The 22257-nt window shown below is 42.0% G+C and overlaps 2 protein-coding genes across 8 annotated transcripts in view; one reads left to right on the top strand and one right to left on the bottom strand.

Moving 5' to 3' along the window:
• Positions 1-1839: 1839 nt before the first annotated feature.
• On the bottom strand, positions 1840-13831 carry GGPS1 (geranylgeranyl diphosphate synthase 1). Of its 2 annotated transcripts, none has more exons than XM_055588690.1 (4): positions 13636-13831; positions 9279-9371; positions 3367-3437; positions 1840-2908 (listed from the first exon to the last, which is right to left on the bottom strand). In XM_055588690.1, the coding sequence occupies exons 2-4, from the start codon at positions 9346-9348 to the stop codon at positions 2147-2149; spliced, it is 903 nt and encodes a 300-aa protein (XP_055444665.1). In that variant the 5' UTR covers positions 9349-9371; positions 13636-13831; the 3' UTR covers positions 1840-2146. The 2 variants fall into 2 exon arrangements, with proteins under 2 accessions (XP_055444665.1, XP_055444659.1); XM_055588684.1 differs by having other exon boundaries at positions 13610-13830.
• Positions 13832-14035: 204 nt separating this feature from the next.
• ARID4B (AT-rich interaction domain 4B) overlaps positions 14036-22257 on the top strand; it is a 137713-nt gene continuing 129491 nt past the window's right edge. For 3 of the 6 annotated variants that reach the window (XM_055588633.1, XM_055588625.1, XM_055588608.1), the window contains exons 1-2: positions 14187-14624; positions 15437-15491. In XM_055588633.1, the coding sequence (XP_055444608.1) occupies positions 15486-15491 (6 nt within the window). In that variant the 5' untranslated portion in view covers positions 14187-14624; positions 15437-15485. Of the gene's footprint in view, positions 14138-14186; positions 14625-15436; positions 15492-22257 lie in introns of those variants that run through there. The other 3 variants (XM_055588624.1, XM_055588618.1, XM_055588640.1) reach the window with 3 other exon arrangements.

The following is a 22257-nucleotide window of genomic DNA, read 5'->3' as shown; positions in this document are numbered from 1 at the left end:
CATCCCCCTAGTAGCACTAGGCAACATGGGAAGGGCAAAACATGGAACCTCGGATTCCTCCTGGGAACTGGCAGGATAGGCGGGGCCTAAAGAAAGGGAGAAGGTGATTGAAGAAAGCTCTTGAAAGGGTCCCTGAAGAGAATGACTACAAAGTATAGGTTAGGAAGAGAAGTCAATTCAGGAAGCTGACAGTGAGAACTGATGCATTTAAAACCTTGCTGAGGTCAGAAAGTCATTTCTATCAACATAACTAGCCCTCATTCTTTTGATTTTGCCAACAAATAAAATCAGTTTCGTTTTCTTCTGTGTTAACCACCATGACTACAGTTCAAGTGAAAAAGATTTTTGATTATTTAATACACAAGTCTTTGCCAAGCATTTCTGTCACTGAAAAGCAAGATAAAAATGACAAAAGAATCATGAGTTGTACCAGACCGAAATTAATTTGATTAGATAAGGAATAACTACTTAAGCAATCTTTATACTTACAGGTAATTTGTCAATATAGTTAGCATTAGATCTTTCTGAGTAATCCAGTTTAAGTTATAGGTTCAAAAAATAAAGTTCAAACATCTGTAGGGTAGCACAATTATCTGATTTTCAGAAGAGGCTTCCCTGGATCAATTAAAATGGAAGATTCAAATTTTCAGTTAGTAAAGGCAATACCCAACTTTTTCAAAAAAGACTTAGGTTAAGTGCTTTGGTGGGAATCCTTACACAAGTATATGGTAATTTGATAACATATTGCACAACAAATCACGCAAAATGTAATGTTACTGAGAAATACAAACTTTGGGATGTCAGTGACACCTCTTACTACAGAAAATAGAGTCTCTTTTTCTTCATAGCTCTTGGGCCACAAGATTGCTCCAGGAGCTTAGGGTTTAAAATGAAACAAAGGGAAAGTCACGGTTAAGGCACTATAAAGCTAACTGTGCCCGAGTCTAGCCTTTGGATACTTTGGCTCTCAGGTTAACTCTTTTCTTTTCTTTAATCAGAGATTAAAGATGCCTACTTCCTTTTTCCATTCAAGCAACTGATTGCCTTTGGGTGGGGGGGCCGGCGGCTAGTGATGTGCGTGGGAAGGAAAAGGTCAGTTGCCCCAGCTTTTGACTTGAGGTGAGCCAGTAACTCTTTTATGGTTTTTACTACTAAGAAAGGTTTAAAGACTCCTTCCTAAAATACTTTTTGCATATACCTTTTCTTTTTTCCCAAATGGAAAGATACCGCTATAACCAGACACTAGTTTTGAGATGGAAGTTACATTAGGGCTTCCCTGCTGGCTCAGTGGGAATCTGCTTGCAACACAGGAAATGCAGGAGACTCAAGTTTGATCCCTGGGTCAGGAAGATCCCTTGAAGAGGCAATGGCAAGCCACTCCAGTATTCTTGCCTGGAAAATTCCATGGGCAGAGAAGTCTGGCAGGCTACAACCCACAGAGTTGCAAAGAGTTAAGACACAACAGAGCACTGAGCATGTGTGTGGGTAGCAAGTTACATAGGAGGAAAAAGTTATCTGGGCTAGTGCGTAAACTTCATTCAGTGAAGACTCCTTGGTTAAAACAGCCGAATTTGCTGGATAGGGAGGAAGGAAAAAACGAGTTGAAACAAAGTGCCAGAATGCTTATTTTCACGGTCAGCTTCTTCATGGAAGTAAGGGAATTTCCATGGAGGAGAATGAATTATTCTAAGCAACAACATTTAGGAAGAAAGAAGAGTTCCTGTGATCTTTGGGCCAGTTAGCTATAGAAACTGGTCCCAAGTAGTTGATGGCTCAGAAATGGGGTAGATGAATTGTGAACTGCCCATGTAGTACAGTTAGGAAGTATGTGGATAAAAGTTCCTGGAAGCTGAAGTCTTCTTTATTGACAGAATCCACAGAACATGTGAGACAGAGTTGGCCACAAGGTCCCAACATAGCACATTCTGACATTCAAATTAGACTTATTTAAATGTGGCTCCTTTTGATTCCTATAACTTTGTACTATGATGATTATCTGTACACAGGGATTCTAAATGGAAACAACTCACATCATCATTATCACTCAATTTTTGGAGACTAACAGCTTGGTCCAATTTTTAAGGTAATAGGCCAAAAGACAAAAAAAGTCAACTAAGTATCAGGCCTAGTCGAGAATGGCTTAACATTATTCATTCTCTTCTTTGAACATTTTACTTAAGTGTTTTATTAGAGCTACTAGCTCAGGGTTTCCACCACGAGCATCAATTTGTTTATAGGCTTTAGATTCAAGCTCTTTAAGAGTATTCCGAGTGTATTCGAAGGAACCTACATTCTCAAGGTAATGTACACAGTATTTTTTAATATCTATGTTTTCGGTTCTCTGGCGTAAGATATTCTGCACCTGGGTGCTTTCTGGCCTTGACCAGATAGCATGAATAGTAGGGAATGAGAACTTTCCCTCTGTTAGATCTTCACAAAAGCTTTTGTTTTCACTGTATTCTTTGGAGTGTAGATTAGCGTAATCATCCCTAATTTGGAAAAAGAGCCCAAGTGTATCAAGTAGTGGTTTTAAATCTTCTTTGTAATCAGAGAACAACTGCATGAGACCTACTGCTAATCCAAATAGTCCGCCTGTCTTTTGCAGCACCATTGCTTTATATTCTTCTTCGGTGGGACAAGTGTAATTATCCCTCCAGTAGATATCTAGGCCTTGTCCCTGATGGAGTTCTAAAAGCTGGCGGGTAAAGAGCTTTACTGCATCCGGGTGATTGAGGGTTAAGACTTTCTCTAGGCCAAGAAAATACACATAATTAGCAGAATTGATGACAGATGGAATTCCATAGATACTGTGTGCCACTGGAAAGCCACGTCGGAGTTTTGAGTTGTCTTCAATATCATCGATGAGTAAACTGGCATTATGCAACATTTCTGTCACTTCAATGATAATCTAGTAAAAAATACAATTGAAAAATTTCATTTTATTTGAATTATTCAAAAGAGCTTACCAATACTTATTATATAACAGATAATCAGTGTCAGGTGTCTTAGTTTTTTTAATTAATTATTATCTAGAGACCTCAATAGAAATAGCATATGATCATTAAACTGAGTTAAGAACTAGGAATATTTTTACACAATATCTATTAATTTCTTGGGCTTAAGAATGAAGTTAGAGAACTTCCCTGGTGGTCCAGTGGTTAAGAATATTTCAATTCAGGATATGTGTGTTCAGTCCCTAGTCAGGAACTAGGATCCCACAGGATGCTGGGCAACTAAGACCATGCCACAAGAGAGAGACCACATACTGCAACAAAGATGCTGTGTGCCACAACTAAGGCCTGACGCAGCCATAAACAAATACATACATACTAAAAAAAAAAAATGAAGTTATAATTGCCTAAATACCTGTAGCTTGTCTTCTGGAACTTTTAGCCAATGATTAAACGCCTGTGAAAGTTTGGTTCTCACTTGTTTACCTGCATTTAAAGAATACAATTTGGCAATAAGTTAATATTTTAATTATAAGGAACACATTCAGAAACTTCTTCTAAAACTAATAAGACCTGATAAATCCAGCCCCACCAATTCATTACCTACTATAGAGCTTATCTCCTACTGCTGGGTCCCTACTGCCAAAACTCGTATCCTAAAGACACATAACCTTTTAAAATTTAGGCAGGTGAAACAGATTTATAGTACTCCAGTGGCCCATCTGGAGAAGGCAATGGCAACCCATTCCAGTACTCTTGCCTGGAAAATCCCATGGACAGAGGAGCCTGGTGGGCTGCAGTCCATGGGGTTGCTAAGAGTCGGACATGACTGAGCAACTTCACTTTCACTTTTCACTTTCATGCATTGGAGAAGGAAATGACAACCCACTCCAGTGTTCTTGCCTGGAGAATCCCAGGGACGGAGGAGCCTGGTGGGCTGCCGTCTATGGGGTCGCACAGAGTCGGACACGACTGAAGCGACTCAGCAGCAGCAGCAGTGGCCCATCAGTGCACCCACTCCTTTCATCTTAACTTACATCAACAATTTTGGAATGGAATGGCTTTTAAGGAATTATGATCATTCCTTTTTTGAAAAGGGAGATAGTCTAGTTAGTGGCAGTTAATTAGCCTATTTCAGAGACTACAGGTATTTATTTTATTTAATTGAAATATAGTGGATTTATAATGTGTTACCTTTCTACTATAGTGCAAAGTGATTCAGTTATACATATATATACATTCTCTTTTTTAATATTCTTTTACATTATGATTTATCATAGGATACTGAATATAGTTCCCTGAGCTATATAGCAGGACCTTGTTGTTTATCCATCCCATACATAACTGTAGGTATTTCTAAGTAAAGGTACTTTGCTACTGAATTACCTTATAAAGTGACCTCTTAAAATTATCTACCTTTAAGATTTTAGAGACTGGACAGCTTTGTTTCTTTTCAAGCAAAAAGTAAGATTACTATCCCATGAAGTATTCCTTTTTAACATCCTGAATTTAGTCAAAAGTTAATTTATTTTGACTGGGGCTATTAGTTTTTCAATATTATCTTTTTCTTACACAGAAAGCTCAAGAGAGATATTTGGTGAATAGTCACCTCTAGAAGCTGTTTTAGCCCAGATATAAAGAAATGGTAGCTAAAAACCACAATCAGTTCATTTAATAAATATGTTCTACGAGCTTCCTGCTAAAGTGAATGCACAGCAACATACTAATTTCAGATTAGGCTTCAGAGAAATAGTTACATAAAAAGTTTCAGTAAACAAAAACAGTATTTTCTGAGTCCTATCTGTTTTTCTCTGCACCAATCATCCAAACAAGTGAATACCTACACCCTCATCACATACCCAAATGGAAAAAAGTTTCACTTTCTGTGAGAAGTCTAAAAGGGAAGGCTCTCTTAGGGTTCTGGAAGTAGTGTCCTCTATTAACCCTTAAGGTGAACAAGGTTTGAGTAGCAATTATACCCTTAACATCTGATGTATTTTCCAGTTTGACAAAGGTCAATCTGGGCTACAATGAGAATGCACAATTGTGCAAACTTCATCACTTTAAAAAACCAAGCTTCGTTTTCATTAGAAGATGAAGAACACAGAAGCAATGTACAGTCACATTTCCGCTTTCATTTCAGAATGTATTTGGAAAATAGTCAAATGAATGGCTTAATTTACACATACTCAGGTTTTATTTTCAGGTTTTAATATTACAGTAATGACTGTTTCCTCTTTAAGATCTTAAGATTACTGACTCCCTTTCTGCATGCTTACTTCTTCCTCGGCTTTCAACCGCAAAGGCCTGGGGACCTACCCTTCTGCATAGGTAAATAAGCAAACATAAATACAAGTCATTCTATTAATATTTCACTAGTTCCAAATAGGAAAAGGAGTACGTCAAGGCTGTATATTGTCATCCTACTTATTTAACTTATATGCAGAGTACATCATGAGAAATGCTGGGCTGGAAGAAGCACAAGCTGGAATCAAGATTGCTGGGAGAAATATCAATAACCTCAGATATGCAGATGATACCACCCTTATGGCAGAAAGTGAAGAGGAACTAAAAAGCCTCTTGATGAAGGCGAAAGAGGAGAGTGAAAAAGTTGGCTTAAAACTCAACATTCAGAAAACGAAGATCATGGCATCCGGTCCCATCACTTCATGGGAAATAGATGGGGAAACAGTGGAAACAGTGTCAGACTTTATTTTTCTGGGCTCCAAAATCACTGCAGATGGTGACTGCAGCCATGAAATTAAAAGACGCTTACTCCTTGGAAGGAAAGTTATGACCAACCTAGATAGCATATTCAAAAGCAGAGACATTACTTTGCCAACAAAGGTCTGTCTAGTTAAGGCTGTGGTTTTTCCTGTGGTCATGTATGGATGTGAGAGTTGGACTGTGAAGAAGGCTGAGCACCGAAGAATTGATGCTTTTGGACTGTGGTGATGGAGAAGACTCTTGAGAATCCCTTGGACTGCAAGGAGATCCAACCAGTCCATTCTGAAGGAGATCAGCCCTGGGATTTCTTTGGAAGGAATGATGCTAAAGCTGAAACTCCAGTACTTTGGCCACCTCATGAGAAGAGTTGACTCACTGGAAAAGACTCTGATGCTGGGAGGGATTGGGGGCAGGAAGAGAACGGGACGACAGACGATGAGATGGCTGGATGGCATCACTAACTCTATGGACCTGAGTCTGAGTGAACTCCGGGAGTTGGTGATGGACAGGGAGGCCTGGCGTGCTGCGATTCATGGGGTTACAAAGAGTCAGACACGACTGAGCGACTGAACTGAACTGAATTTCAGAACACCCTAATGTCAAAAATTATTATTATAACCTTTTATTGTAAGAGTAACTTTACAGTAAGTGGTCTCACCCACCTTTAAGTCACTTTAGTAACTCTGAAGCTCTCTGTGAAAAAAATGCGTAACAGTTTCCTGCTTCTTTAGGAAAATCGTTTGAGATTATAGTCTACCATGAATGCAAGAGTATATTTGATTAAAAAAAAAAAAAACGGGATACCTAACGAGTCTTAAATATGTTATCTAAAGGCCTAAAACATTACTTCCGAATAATGAGAATTACAACAAAGCTACTGGAGTAGTTCATTAGGTACGCCAGCATTATTATTAAAATGTAATTACAGGCAGTTCTTGCTTTGTATAGTAGTGGAATGGGAGACACTGGGAGATGCTAGTTAAGACTCTTATAACTGATAACTGGCATATTTTACAGTAGCCCAGTTCCAACCAGTGTTTACCAGCTCGTAACAAAGTAAGCCCAGCAACAGGCGGGGAGAGTTCAGGAGAAACAGCGTGACCTGTCTCAATTCGAGACCCTAAAATAAGTGTAGCTACTGGCAGCTGAATAAATGTCACCCAAAAGCCGTCTCTTGGCTTTTTCTGTAACAGTTGGCAATGTTCCCTTGCGTTCTCCACTTGTTTCTCCTCCATGCTTCTGAAGCACTGACATTAGCAAGTGTGTCTCCATTATAGTCGGCTATGGTGACTTAGGTGCTACTGCTGCTAAGTCACTTCAGTTGTGTCCGACTCTGTGCGACCCCATAGACAGCAGCCCACCAGGCTCCCCCATCCCTGGGATTCTCCAGGCAAGAACACTGGAGTGGGTTGCCATTTCCTTCTCCGATGCATGAAAGTGAAAAGTGAAAGTGAAGTTGCTCAGTCGTGTCCGACTCTTCGTGACCCCGTGGACTGCAGCCTAGCAGGCTCCTCCATCCATGGGACTTTCCAGGCAAGAGTACTGGAGTGGGGTGCCATTGCCTTCTCAGATTATGGTCTGCTAGAGTAGAAATATCACTAAGCATGATGGTTTCCAAAGTGGAGGTAGAGCTACCACTCTTCTGGCTTTGGACAACCACACTTACCCTCCCCCGGCTCATAAAGAATAGAAATGCCCTAATTTCCACTGAGGTATGGTCATCAAGAAAAGTGTGCACTTTATTCATTTTAAAGTGTTTATTTGCTTTTGGCTGTGCTGGGTCTCTGTTGTGGTGAGTGGGGGCTACTCTCCAGTTGTGGTGTGCTGGCCTCTCGTTGTGTTGACCCCTCCTGTTGCTGAGCATGGGCTCTAGGGTACGAGGGCTTCCAGAGCTGCAGTTACAGTGCTCTGGAGCACAGGCTCAATAGTTTCGGTACGTGGGCTTAGTTGCTCTGCGGCACTCAGTTTTCTTCCCAGATGAGGGATCGAACCCACATCTCCTGCACTGGTGAGTGGATTCTCTACCACTGAGCCACCAGGGAAGCCCACATGTGCACTTTGGAACCGAAATAAAAAGTTTTAATTGTGACTGAGTTGAGATCATCACTACACTATAGCTGAGACACACTATGAGCTAAATAGGTCTTCCTACGGTTGTCAACTTATCACTTTATTTTCTTTTGGGGCCACACTGCACGGCTTGTGGGATGTCAGGGATTAAATCCGGGTCCTTGGCAGTGAAAGTGCAGAGTCCTAATGACTGGATTGCCAGGGGATTCCCAACTTTTCACCTGAGTAACTGGTTTGAATTTTTATTATGAGAAGCCACATTTATCAAATGCATGACTTTTTACTTGCTACTGTCACATCTCAGAAAAGCTAAGGAAAAAAAATTAGCAAAATAAAACAAGCACATACATATGATAAAGCCAAGTCCAAGTGACTCATCTTTGTAGAGGAATAATTTAGATTATGCTTCTAAGTAATGTGCTTTGAATGTATTGCTATTCGTCTCTTACAGGAAGTAGTAGTGTTAAAAAATGCTGTCTGGGGTTTCCCTGGTGGTCTGTGGCCAAGGATCCTTCTTGCAATGCAGGGAATACTGGTTCGATCCTTGGTCGGGAAAGATTCCACATGCAGTGGAGCAACTAAACTCATGGGCCACAACTACTGAGTTTGTGCATCTAGAGTCCATGCTCCGCAACGAACAGCCACTGCAGTGAGAGGCCTGCACCTCGCTGAAGAGTAGCCCCTGCTCGCTGCAACTAGAGAAAGCCTACGTGCTGCAACGAGGACCCACCACAGCCAAACAAATAAAAAGTTAAGTGTAGCTTTTTGTTGTGGAGAAGGCAATGGCACCCCACTCCAGTACTCTTGCCTGGAAAATCTCATGGACGGAGGAGCCTGGTAGGCTGTAGTCCATGGGGTTGCTAAGAGTCGGACACAACTGAGGGACTTCACTTTCACTTTTCACTTTCATGCATCGGAGAAGGAAATGGCAACCCACTCCAGTGTTTTTGCCTGGAGAATCCCAGGGATGGGGGAGCCTGATGGGCTGCAGTCTACAGGGTCGCACAGAGTCAAACATGACTGAAGCGACTTAGCAGCAGCAGCTTTTTGTTGTCATACAAATTGGCATAAAACCCCCTAATATCCAAACAGTAGGGAATAAAAATGTGTCGCATCCATAAAGGATAAAATTTCTAATGAGATACTCAAATGTTTTAAGTATTTTTATTTATGTTATAAAATTGGGTATTTTTAAAGAGATGCCTTAAAAACGTCCCTTTTAAGAAAAAAAGATTGCAAAAGTTTATAATTATTTTCCTTATATGTATCTGAAGATTCCCTAGAGAAGGAAATAGCAACCCACTCCAGTACTCTTGCCTTGAAAATCCCATGGACGGAGGAGCTTGGTGCAGGCTACTATCCATGGGGTCGCAAAGAGTCAGGCACGACTGAGCGACTTCACTTTCACTATATGTATCTCCTTATAGAACGTCTCAAGAGCTGGCAATTCTAACCTATTCTGTATGCTAATATTTAAATGACTACTTCTCTATATAAATGACCCTATGTGTATTATGACTAAACTATTACCTGGTAACTGAAGTAAGTACTTGTAAGGTTCTAGAAGAATTCTTTGGACGGTTTCTTGAGTCTTCTCCATTGTTTTTAAATTTCAAAGCTGATCTGTAAAAAAGGAGAAGCATAAAGATGATGTAATTGAGTATCAAAGTGGAAAGGAGTTTGTATTTCAAGATGTTTTAGTACAAGTAAACTTTCAGCTTGGTTTTAAGTGCAAATTCTACACCTATGAAACCTTAAAAACAAATCCACAGAATTAGATACTTCTGTATTTGATTGATCATATAAATTAGAAAACATACTTTTTTCCCTAAGAGCATTAAAATGAGTATGTTTTATACATGTGACCCTTAAACAACACTGGGGTTCGGGGCACCAACACCCTCCCCTCTGCAGTTGAAAATCTTGAGTACTATCAGTAGTTCACAGTTGAACCTCAGTATCCCTGGTTCTGCAGGCACAGATTTAAGTCTAACCACAAATCATGTAATACTGTAGTATATATTATAAAAAAAAAATATGAATATAGGTGGAACCTGAGCAGTTCAAACTCACATTCTTCAAGGGTCAAATGTATATGTAAAACGTAAGGAGAATACAAGGAGAAAATTCTTTTTTTTTTTTTTTTAATTTTATTTTATTTTTAAACTTTACAAAACTGCATTAGTCTTGCCAAACATCAAAATGAATCCGCCACAGGTATACATGTGTTCTTTGATGCATTTTCTTCACAATCCATTTCAGACACTCTGATTAAGACATGCACTAACGAGTGCAATTATAAAAGAAGTTTTTTAAAAATTAGTTAATTTACTAATTTTTGGCTGTGTTGGGTCTTCGTTGTTGGGCGTGGACTTTCTCTAGTTGTGGCAAGTGGGGCATACTCTTCCTTGTGGTACATGGGCTTCTCGCTGTGGTGGCTTCTCTTGTGGAGCACAGGCTCCAGGGCATGTGGTTTAGTTGTGGCACATGGGCTTAGTTGCCCTTTGGCATGTGTGATTTTCTTGGACCAGGGGTCGAACCAGTGTCCCCTGCACTGGTGGGCAGATTCTTATCCACGTACCACCAGGGAAGTCCCTTCAGTGCAATTATATTATTGAAAATATTCCCCTGAGGTGACTTATTATTTTGAATTTTACATTTACTTCAATATTTCCTAAAATTGCACTCACAATTTTACTAGAATCCTCCTTTACTGTTGAATCTCCACCATCTCTTTGTAAATATCTATTGCTACTTTTGTCCTCTTATTAAGGAATTTTCATTTCTGTTTTTGTTTTTTTCTGTTTCTTTTGTTTGGGGGGATGGTTGCGGGGAAGTCTTCATTCCTAATCTGGACATTTTAGAAGGTTTCTCACCTCTGTCTACTTCCGTTTTTTGAGACAATGATTTGGTCCCAAGGATCATGCTAAAGGATTGAAAGGTGTGTTTTCTATAGCCTGCTCTTGAATATCTAGGTGAAAGGATCATAAAAATCTGCACTTCCCAAAGGAAATCCTTTTAGCGATATGAATCCAAAGAGAAAATTTCCATACAGAAAACTGCTACATATGCCTTGAACAACAATTAAGTATGTCCCAAGGTAAAAAAAGTTCAGAAAATACTTTGAAATAATCTAAAGACCAGTTTGGTAACCTGATGTGTGCTCAGTCATGTCTGATTCTTTGTGACCCCACAGACGGTAGCCCGCCAGGCTCCTTTGTCCACAAATTTTCCAGGCAGGAATATTGGAGTGGTTTGCCATTTCTTTCTCCAGGGGATCTTGCCTACCCAGGGACTGACCCTGTCTCCTGCATTGGCAGGCTGATTCTTTACCCCTGTGTCACCTGGAAGTAACCTAATAACACCTATACTGTTAAAAGTCTGACAAAAATTACCTTATTCTTAAGAGATTAAAAAAGAAGATGATATGCAGGAAGAATAATCACTTAGGGAAAAGATTACTTAACAGAATTAAAAGTAGAATTTAAAAAATGTACCATATATATACTATTTGATTTAAACCAATTAGTAGCCATCTCTTCTCAACTAGGTTGAGAACAAATAATCTGTTTATCTTTTTCACAGCCTCCAGAACACAGAATTTAAAAATCAATATGCACTTCCCTAGTGGTCCAGTGGTTAAGAAACCATACTTCCAACGCAGGGGGTAGAGTTTGGATTTCTGGTTGGGGAACTAAAATCCCACATGCCATGCGGTGTGGCCAAAAGAAAAAAAAAAACTTGTAAGGACAACTCTGAATAATTCTGTTTTGTCTCTGTCTAGACTAGTAGCACGGAGAAGGCAATGGCACCCCACTCCAGTACTGGAAAATCCCATGGATGGAGGAGCCTGGTAGGCTGCAGTCCATGGGGTCACTAAGAGTTGGACACCACTGAGCGACTTCACTTTCACTTTTCACTTTCATGCACTGCAGAAGGAAATGGCAACCCACTCCAGTGTTCTTGCCTGGAGAACACCAGGGACGGGGGAGCCTGGTGGCTGCCGTCTGTGGGATCACACAGAGTCAAACACGACTGAAGTGACTTAGCAGCAGCAGCAGCAGCCGACTAGTAGCAACTATACACTGCTGGATAGATATCAGAGCTAATCTGTTTCAATTCTGTGGGTTTTGTTTGACGTTTTTTTCAACTGAAAAATCAGTTATGAATTTAAAAAAAAATCCTTTCCTTTGATCATTCAAGAAAGTTTAAGAATACTCACCTAATAAATAGGTCATTAATGTTCCTTTCCCAAAAAACGTTTATATGAAAGTATTCTCAACAGTGGGGAAACATAGAAGCCTCAATTTTTCTAGGTACTGAAAACCAGTCTGTTTCTTGTCTTGTGTAGTTTAACTGTTGCTACATTACAACTCTGTGGCAATCATTATTACAGTTGCTGTAATAATAAATTATAAATTATATTAATTAATAAATTATAAATAAGTTACTCTGACCTTTTTCTTTACCCAAAAGACTGCAATTTACCACACCTAGAAATTTTAGCTGTCACATAGGAGACCTGAATATAAAGAGGCATTACTGTGTTACATGAACTCTACTAATTTTTAAAATATTTTATTGATGTATAGTTCATTACAATGTCGTGCCTAGAGTGAACCACCACCATAGACTGCCTCTGTTCAGAGTCTGAAACTACTCATTTTCAAAGCTGGGAAACTGCCTTAAATTTGTTCAAACAATATATTATGAATAGTAATTAACACAAAATCAAATTCTCTTCTCCATGGAGACAATAACCCCCAGGCTGGACTCTCTGGTACCTGCCCCTCTCTTCTAGTCCTCTACTCTTCACCCTGTGACCTTTTCTAAATTCAAATCTGGTCCTATCTCCCCTCTGATCGGGAACCCTTACACATTATCCCACGGCTCTTAAACAGAACAAAACTCCCTAACAAAGCGTGTCAGGTTCGCACAGTCAAACCCCCAGCCCTCCAGCCTCAGTTCTTCATATTTTAAAAAGCTCCCCGCTGGCCTAAGGCTTTCCAACATGATACCGTTTCTGTCCGGAATGTTCTTTCCTTAAGTTAAACTCCTGCTAAACTTTCTGCTCTCAGCTCGATCTTTACTTGCTCGGGAAAGCCTTCCCTCATCTCCCTAAGGCAAATTCCCTATTTCCAATTCTCTTATCACCGTTACACTCTCTCTAGTAGCAATCACACCTGTTGCAATTTCACACTGAGGTGTGCGTCCATCCTGTCCGTCTTATGCTCAGATTCAGGAAGGTAGGGGTCATACCAGTTTTTTCACATGGTAGGCGCTCAAATATGGGAAATGAACGACGGAACCAATGGCAAGTGCCTTCCAACGCGTTAGAGAATAAACTCAAGGCACACTCCGGCATGGAAAAGTGAAAATATCAGGCAAAGTGGTTTTTTTTTTTTTTTTTTTTTCTTTAAAGGGAAGGATCTGGTTTCAGTATTGCCAAATCGACATACAAATATAAGGACGGCTGCGGAGCGCAGAGCGCATCCGTCCAAACTCCGGGAGATGATGGATGGGTCTGAAGAAAATTGCCGGAGAGATACAGGGAGGGAATGTAAATAACTTCGAGTCAGATTTTTAACACAGGCTTGGCAGAAGAGCTTCAGACGTCGACTCCCCTAGCACAGGGTTGGTGAGGTGCCCGCTTCCTCTCCGCCCAGAGGGCCCCTTCCGCCCCGCTGGGTCCCTTACGGCTCCTCCCCTTCTCCAGCCAGAGGATGGAAAATTCATACACAATCCGGTTCAGCATCCGGGTCCTCACCCTCCTTTCTTTCTTTCCTCTCAGCTCCGCCTCCCAGCCTCCCCCACCCACCTCCCCATCCGGGTTCCCCCCAGCCGCCACCACAGCCACTCACGGTTCGAGGATGATATCACAACTTACACGCCGCGGGTCCGGGAGTAAGCTGTACCCAGTATCAGCTTCCCAGCTTATGGTTCAGAGTAAGAGTCCCTCCGATGCCTACATGAATACCTCCCCCTATTTCACCACAGAACTCGCCGCCCTCCTCGGCCGCCGACGACCCCGCATTACTCGGTGCAATAAAATGCGCCATCCCGGTCACACTGCGCAGGCGTCGTTGCCACCTCCCCTCTGCTTTGTTGCTCCGCCCCCTTCCCCCCCCCCCCCCCCCCCCCCGCCTGTCTCACGGAGGAGCGGGGCATTGCGGGTCTTGCAGTTCTCCGGGGGGAGGCTTCGCGCATTGGCCCGAAAGGCTGGACTACATTTCCCGGGGAGCTTTGAGGCGTAACTTTCTGTTTCCATAGAACTGGTGGGAAAATGGCGTCGTTGTTTGTATCGCGGGGACCAATAGGAACAGGGTATAGGCGGGTTCTAAAGGAGCCTAACCAATCCGAGGTCGTCTAAGAAGCCATCCGGGAAAGAGGTAGGGGAGGGGAAAAAAGTCTAGGGGAGGGGAGAAAGGAGGGAAGGGGGGGACTTGGGGTGGGGGGGGAAGCGATGTTTGCCCGTCAGTCGAGTCCGGAGTGAGGAGCTCGGGCGCTGGAGCGGAGGGAGACTCTTCAGCTTAAGCTTGCCGCTGCCACGGCCACCGCCTGTACTTTTGCTCGGAGGGAGTCGCAGAGGGTCTGTCGCCGCCGTCCTCTGGAGGGCAGCGCGATTGGGGGCCCAGACCTCCAGTCCGGGAGAGATTTTTCGTCGTCCCCCCTCCCCCCAGCGAGGGAGCCCGAGCGGCCGCCAAACAAAGGTACCAGTCGCCGCCGCGGGAGGAGGAGGAGCCGGAGCTTCAGCCTCAGCAACCGCTGGACCCGCCGCCCTTCTTCCCCCATCTCTCCCCCGGCCCTGCTGGTTTTGGGGGGGAGCAGGGGAGGGGACTCTGGACGTGCCAGGGTCGGAGCTCGCCTCCGAGGAAGGTAGGGACATTTTCTGAGGCTTTCGCGGTCTCGTAAGGGGGTCTTTAAGGGAGTCACTGGGCCCGGCCGAGGACCCGGGGAAGGTCGCTCTGGTGGTCTCCCCGGGCACGGAAATTCGGGGCCTCGGCCTCCGTGGAGCTCCCCCCGTTCCCCGCAGTTGCCGAGTCCGAGTCGCCCCCCAGCCTAGCGGCCGCAGACTCAGCGCTTTAGCGTCCCTCGGCCGCGGTGGGGGGCCCGGGTCGGTGGGGGAGCTCTGCCGCCTCCTGGCCCCTCGGCGCTCTCGCCGTCCCCTCGGATCCTGCTCCCACTTGTCGGGTGTCCATCTCGGAGCGGGACGTGGGCTGAGGCTCTGCGGCGGGTCGGTGCAGCTCGCGGCCCGCCCGGCCCGTCCGTCGCCCCTGCTGTGCTCCCCCAGGCCCGGCTTGCGCCCGCTTGGACTTGGGGTGCGCGGCCCTTTCGAGGGGGAGCTGACGGAACGGCGCGGAGGCCCTCGGGCAGGAGGGCGCCCGGCCCCGCGCCGGCTCCCAGGCTTGTTGTGAGTTTCTTCTCTGACAGAAATGGCGTCATTGTCGGAGACGGGAAACTCCGTCGGGTCCCGACAATGGGGACGGGAAGCTGTCGAGCTGTGTAGGTGGCCGGGTTTGCGGGGATGGCGGGGCCAGAGGGGACCCTGAATCGGCGTGTGGTGGTTTGGGGGCTGACGCCTCCTTGAGCTCCTTTTCGGCGTGCAGGCTTCGTTGGAGTCCCTCCGCCTCCGCCAGTGCAGAGGGGTGCCCGTGATGTTGACGGGGTGTCTTTTGTCTCTTCTCCAGGTGCAGGTGAATCTGGTATTTTCGGGGAGATCGCGACCCCAGGATCATCATGAAGGTAAGATCACCTCCAGAAGTCGAGCCTCGGGGTCTAGAGAATCTAGGAAGTGGGGGCTTTGATTAAGTTCGGGTAGGGGGCCCCTCCGAGTTTTGCCGAGGAAGGTGTGTGTGGTAGGTTGGCGCCCGAGCTCGTCCCCGGAGACGACGAGGGTCAGCTGGTGTGGATATCGGTTGGCTTTGCTGTGGAGTTGGAGCTGGTTATCGGATATCTCGCTGAGGATGATTTTTCCTCATAGAACCTCTCTTTTTGCGGGGAATGAGAGAAATAGCTGCGTGAATTTAAGTGTTTTAAAAGCAGGTCAAGTAATCTGATTCTAGAAACTGAACTGTATTGTGGTTCTATCGGTTACACTGATGAAAGAACATCTCATTTATTGTGTGAACAGTATTGTGAATTTTTAACAGAAGACCTACTTGCTTAAGGGAATTATAATCTTAATTGAAAGATTTTTTGAAGAGAATGTTGGTGATCTTTCCGTAATTCAGAGATAGCAGTTAGTTGTTCCTTGTATTTCCGGGGATTTAGGATTATATGGTGTGTTTTCCTCTGCTGATCCATTAGGTCTATAAATTATCAGATGCTGTATTGCATTGTGATAAAACCGATGGCCAGGTTCCTTTTAAATATAAACATGTTAACTGAGGGGAGGATATTGTCTAAAAGAGTATGGTTTGCTTAAATGGTTGAAGAAATTATAGTCATAAACTTAGTACAGGTTGTTTTTTCACTTTAGAGAATATGTGATTGAATGCTGCCATATTTTTTAACGCACTTCAGGATGAAAAGCCTTAGATATCTGAAATGTTTAGATTCAGCTAGTGGAACTTAGAGATTAGCAGGTATTTTTCATTCATTACAAATTCAGAAGAGCTTGAAAAGAGTAGAGGGTTTTCACAAGGATAGAAATGCAACAGTTAGTATGTTAAAATGTAAATTCCAACCACTTTTGACAGTCCTTCGAATTTTTTTTTTAAATTTTTAATTCTCTTCAGAATCAGGACCTCTTTTATAGTACTGCATCCAAATTAAGATTTGTAGTACTTGTTCATGGTAAGAAGGGAAAGCTGTGACTACTTAAATCAAAGTAGTTAAATTCAGTCCTTTTTTTTTTTTTAGGTTGTTTTCTTTTTGAGTTTGAGGTGCTATAAACTCCTACATGAAACAGTTTAAATCTGATGAATTACTATTTCACCTTCATGTAAATAAAAAAACAGTGATGTTTCAGAAATGAATCCCTTTTGTTAATCACAGATGCTAGCTCCGTCACCGTCTGTCTGACCTGTGTGAAACAGTGACAAGTAAATTTTTTAGAAAAAATTATATCTTCTTTGGCGTTGGACAGCAATTTCTATAGAAAAGTGTTGGGTTGAATGATTTAAGTTTATAGGGTGAATAATACAGGAGTTAGTTTGGAATAAGTGTTGTAATCTGTCAAAGTTTCCAGTGGAGTGCCTGGCACATCTAGGGTACTATGTTAATTTTTGGTTAAAGGAAATGTAGTAAGTTGAAGGTCTTTTAGATTTTCATTTTCTCTCTTCCTTTCATTTTTTTTTTTAAACCTGTTTAAAAAATGAAAGTACGTTGGAAACTTCAGCTTGAAAGTTTCATAGTATTAGGCAAATGCAATTTTTTGGTGTTATTTTAGAACTACTCATTTTAAAGATTCAGCATTTCTGTTATTACTGCGATTGAACAAAAAGTTACTAGTAATGTTAAAAAGAAAGAATTGCTAAAATAATCTTCCAATTTTATACAAGAAGAACGTCTGTTTTTATCAGTACAGTAAGTCCTCTCTTTGGGAATCTACTAGTAATCATAAGTTCTAAAAGCTTATTTCCTTCAACTTAAAAAGTTGAGAGGCTGCCCATGGTTGGTATTTGCTTTAACAAAATTGTAATTCAAAATGTAGTACTGATTATATTAGACTTTAGATTTTCTCTTTTGTGTGTTCCCAGTCTCTATATTGTAATGACAACTAAGCCATGGTAGGACTTGGGTCAGTTATCAGATCTACCAAAGAAATTTGTACTTTGTAGCAAGCTTTTAAGTTCGTATTATTTGTCTTCCTAGTCACAGTCAATTTTATTAAGTGACAGCGTATTGAGGTAACTGAAAAAGTGTGTAGGAATACACTTTTTTGGTTGTTGCTTTAGAGTCCCAAGGCAAGGAAAAATGTACATATCATTTTAAATGTTGTATGTTTTAGAAGCAATTTTCCTGTAGTACTGCCTTTAAAAATTTATTTAAATACATAAAGCGCCTTTACCATATCTCGTGGTTCTGCCCGGTGTGTTTTTGAGAAATATGGCTATAACATAAAAGCGGATTTGTGCTTTAACAAAGATCATGACATTGGTGTTACGTTGAGTTTACTTTTCATACTTGTGATAAACCTTTCAATGTCATTGATAGCACATTGTGAGGAAATGATTATTGAAGTCTGTAAATAATTCTAAGACTTAATTATGTCAGTTACATTTTGCTTTTTTCTAAATTTCTTTGTTTTTGCTTTTATATCGTACATGTTATTAACATTTCTCATTACACTGCAGTAAATTTTCAAGTGGATATGGAATAGAGTAGACATTTCAGAATCTTTAGGGGATAAGTGATTCAGATGGTTGTGCTTAGGATCTGGGGAGATGGGCTTTTTTAGATGTACCATTCTCTCCTCACTAATCACTGTCTGAGACCACATAAAAATAATGGATTGATGGCACGTGCCTATTGAAATATCCTTTGTGTGAGTGAGTGTTCTCAGTCCCTCTCTGCCCACCCCACCCTTCTCCTTTCCTCTCTCTCCCTCCCTCTTTCCCCTCTACCTTTCCTTCCTCTCTGTTTTTTTTCCTTCCTTCCTCTCCTCATCTATCCTTCTTTTCTCTCTCCCCGTTTTATAAATCTTTCACTTAACAACAACACCTTCCATGTGTCAGGGAGTGTGACATGAAGGTAAATAACATCAGTCCTGTTCTCAAGGAGCTCATAATTTAGTTGAAGACACAGAAAAATAAAGCAAATGGTACATATTGAATTATACAAGTATTTTTTGCTGTACAGTATTTGTGATTAGTGCAATGGGAGGACAGAAGAGGACATCTAAAGCAGAGAGCCACGGAAAGTTCTTTGGTGGACTTGGCGTCTAAGCTGAAAGTTAAAGCTTTCGCTAGGTAAGAAGAGTAGAAAAGAGTGTTTCAGAGAGGGAACAACATACTGGAAAATAAAGGAAAAAAACCAGATGATGTATCTGGGAACTGTAAGTAGTTCAGTGTGGCTGAGGTTGACATAAAGGGTGATGCATCGGGGGTGGGAATAGGAGGGCAGTGACGGGAGATGAAGGTAAGTCAGGGAGCCGAAAAAGTTCTGCAAAGCTACGTGGAACCACTGAATGTAAGGATACTGGGCTTATACTAGAGAGAGATCACTTGGGTAGTATTGTACTGAAATATCTAAAGGGAAATCTGAATGGAAAATCTGGAAATTCCAGGTGATAAGTCAAAGTGAGAATGAATAAGGAGCTGACTCATGGGAGACTTAGTTCCAACTAATTCATGGGAGACTTAGTTCCAGGTGATAAATCAAAGAAAGAAGTGAACAAGGAGCTAATTCCATGGGAGTAGAACCAGAGGGAATAGATCTGAAATATCCAGGAAGTAAAATTGAGGACTAGCAACTCACCCTGGGGTAGAAGGAAGATGGAGATTTCTGTCTTGGAGTATGAGATAGATGTTATTTTATTTTGAATGATGCTGTGACTGGAGTAAACAGGAATTAAGGTTTTGAGTATTCAAGGGACCTATAGGAGGTCCACATCCAAGTGGACTTAACTAATTAAGATATAAGAGTAAGGGAGCAGGTAGAATGAAGAGAAATTGGAGGCTTGGTTAATCCAGTGTGAATGTTAACCTCATAGTTAATATTTATGGTATTTCAGGGTACTCGGACCCATAATATGACAAACGTATTTTGTGCTATAGACTAGTGATCTTTTTAATGAATAGATAATTTTGTAAAACACTGACTTGTTTTCTGTCCAAATTTCTAATCCTTTGCTTATTGTAATTTTTAAAAATGTGGTAGATATTTCACAGAAGAATGTGTTTTTGCTAGCTTACCTTGTAAATTCAGTCACTGAAGAGATACCATGTGCCTTGTTTGTACTAGGTGTGACTGTAGGTATTGAGGATACAGCAGTAAACAAAATAAGAATTCTTAACCATTGTGGACTTTACAGTTGATGCTGGACCTGCACTTATACGTGGGTTTTTGATAAATACAGGCATAGTGATACCTGTACATGTCCGACTCTTTGCGACCCCATGGACTGTAGCCCACCAGGATCCTCCGTCCATGGGATTCTCCAGGCAAGAATACTGGAGTGGGTTGCCATTTCCTTCTCCAGGAGATCTTCTCATCCTAGGGTTCGAACCCAGGTCTCCAGCATTGTAGGCAGACGCTTTACCGTCTGAGCCACCAGGGAAGTAAATACAGGTATATGTAGTGTAAATGTATTTCCTCTTTCTTATGATCTTAATAATATTTTCTTTTCTCTGGCTTACTTTATTGTAAGAATACAGTGTAAAATACATATACAAAATATGTGTTTATCAACTTTGTATGTTATTGGTAAGGCTTTTGGTTAACATTGAACTATTAGTGGTTAAATGTGGGGGGAGTCTGAAGTTATACATGGATTTTCCATTGCATGGGGAGAGTGGGGGCCCCTAATCTTTGTGTTGTTCAAAGGTCGACTGTATTAGGGTGGATAGACACCAAACCAAAAGAAAAAAGTGGTAAGTTCTATGAAGGGAGATGAAGCAGAATCAGGTTAAAAGGGTAGAGTGACCGAGAGTGTGACTTTAGGTTAGATTGTTTGATCTTGAAATGTTTAAGGAGCAGGAAGGTGTCCTTTAGGGCTGAAGTGGGAGGAGATGAGGCTTGAGAGCTCACAAGGGCCAGAACAATGTAGGGCCATGTAGGCCGTGGTAAGGACTTAAAGTCTGAGTGTGCTAGGAAGTCACTGAAGAGTCTCAAGCCAGAGAGTGAAGTGATTGAGTAGGGGGTCAGTTGCAGGGGAATGGGAGTGGAAGTAGGGAGGTGAGCTGCAAGTCAGTTTGATGAGAGACGGAGGTAGAGCAGGTGTGGGAAATGGTTGTATTGAAGGTGGGGATATAGGAGTGTAATGAATTGGGTATGAGGTTTCTGCTTACTGCTGTTTATAGATGACTAACCCTCCCATCCCCAGTCCCTTTAAAAAAATCTTTTTGCTGTGATTTGTTGGTGGATAGATTCTTGGAACTGAGTACAGCCAAGAAGCCATTCCCAGCTCTTTGTTGCTGTTTAGTCGCTCAATTGTGTCCCGCTCTTTGCAACCCCATGACTGGAGCACCAGGCTTCCCTGTCCTTCACTGTCTCCCAGAGTTTGCTCAAACTCATGTCCATCGAATCAGTGATGTCATCCAACTGTCTCATCCTCTGTCACCTGTTCTCTTCCTGCCCTCAATCTTTCTCAGCATCAGGTCTTTTCCAGTGATTTGGCTCTCTGCATCAGGTGGCCAGAGTATTGAAGCTCCCAACTCTTGGCCTTCCATTGTTAGTGGGCAGGGAACATTGAACTGAGCAGTCCTTTCTGTTATTTTGTTTTGCTTTTGAATTTTAGGGAATGAGGTAAAATTCACCCTTTAAAAAAGTATTTATTTATAAATTTTGTTATGCCAGGTCTCAGTTGCAGCATTGCAGGGTCTTCAGTTGCGGCAAGTGTATCTAGTCCCTGACCAGGGATTGAACCCAGGCCCCTTGCTCTGGTAATGCAGAGTCTTAACCCCTGGACCACCAGGGAAGTCCCGAAATTCATCCTTTTAAAGTACACAATTCAGTACTTTTTCACAGACTGTTTCCGTCACTGCTATCCAACTCCAGAACATTTTCATCTTCCCCGGAGAGACCTGTTATCCATTAGCAGTCACTCTTTGTTCTCCCTTCCCTCTATCCTTCCTCTGGCAATCACTAATTTACTTGCTGTGTCTAAGAGTTTGCCTATTCTTGACATTTTCTAGCAATGGAATCATACAATATGTGACCTTTTGTGTCTGACTTCTTTCACCTATCATAATATTCTCGGGATTCATTCATTTTGAGGCATATGTCAATATTTCATTCCTTTTAACTGCTGAATAATATTTCATTTCCCTGGGTATACCACATTTTGTTGGTTGATTTATTTCTACTTTTGCCCATTATGAATGATGTTGCTGTTAACATTTGTTTCAGGCTTTTGTGTGAACATACATTTTCCATTTTGGGGGTTCTTAGGGAGTGGACCTTTCAGTTTTCAGAGTAGTGATGCTGCCTCTGGTAACCCTATTGAGAGCTGAGTGTTTTGTGTTGTAGAAAGTGGCCACTGAAGAGTTGGCCATTTAAAAAATTCACTCAACATTTATTGAATCCTTGCATGCTAGTCTCCAATCTAGCCATTTAGGATATATCCAGTGAACAAAGCAGATAGAAAGTCCTGGCCCTGTGGATCTTACCTTTTAAGATGAGGTGAGGGGCAGACAAGTAAGAAGAAACATAATAAATCAATTATCTAATTTGTTAGGTGGTCAGTAGTAGAGAAATAGAGGGGAGCTTGGTAAGGAGGACAGGGAATATGAGGTGGTTAGGTTGTAGCATGAAGTAAGGTGGTCAAGTAGGGTTTATCGAGAAGGTGTTTGTGCAAATACTTGAGAGAAGGATGTAAGGGAGTTAGTCTTGTGGCCTCAAAGGC

Source organism: Bubalus kerabau, chromosome 1 (assembly GCF_029407905.1).
Source record: "Bubalus kerabau isolate K-KA32 ecotype Philippines breed swamp buffalo chromosome 1, PCC_UOA_SB_1v2, whole genome shotgun sequence".
In the NCBI taxonomy this organism is placed as follows: domain Eukaryota; kingdom Metazoa; phylum Chordata; class Mammalia; order Artiodactyla; family Bovidae; genus Bubalus; species Bubalus kerabau.
Note: the sequence above shows the minus strand (reverse complement) of the source record. Positions and strands in the feature narration are given on the sequence as shown.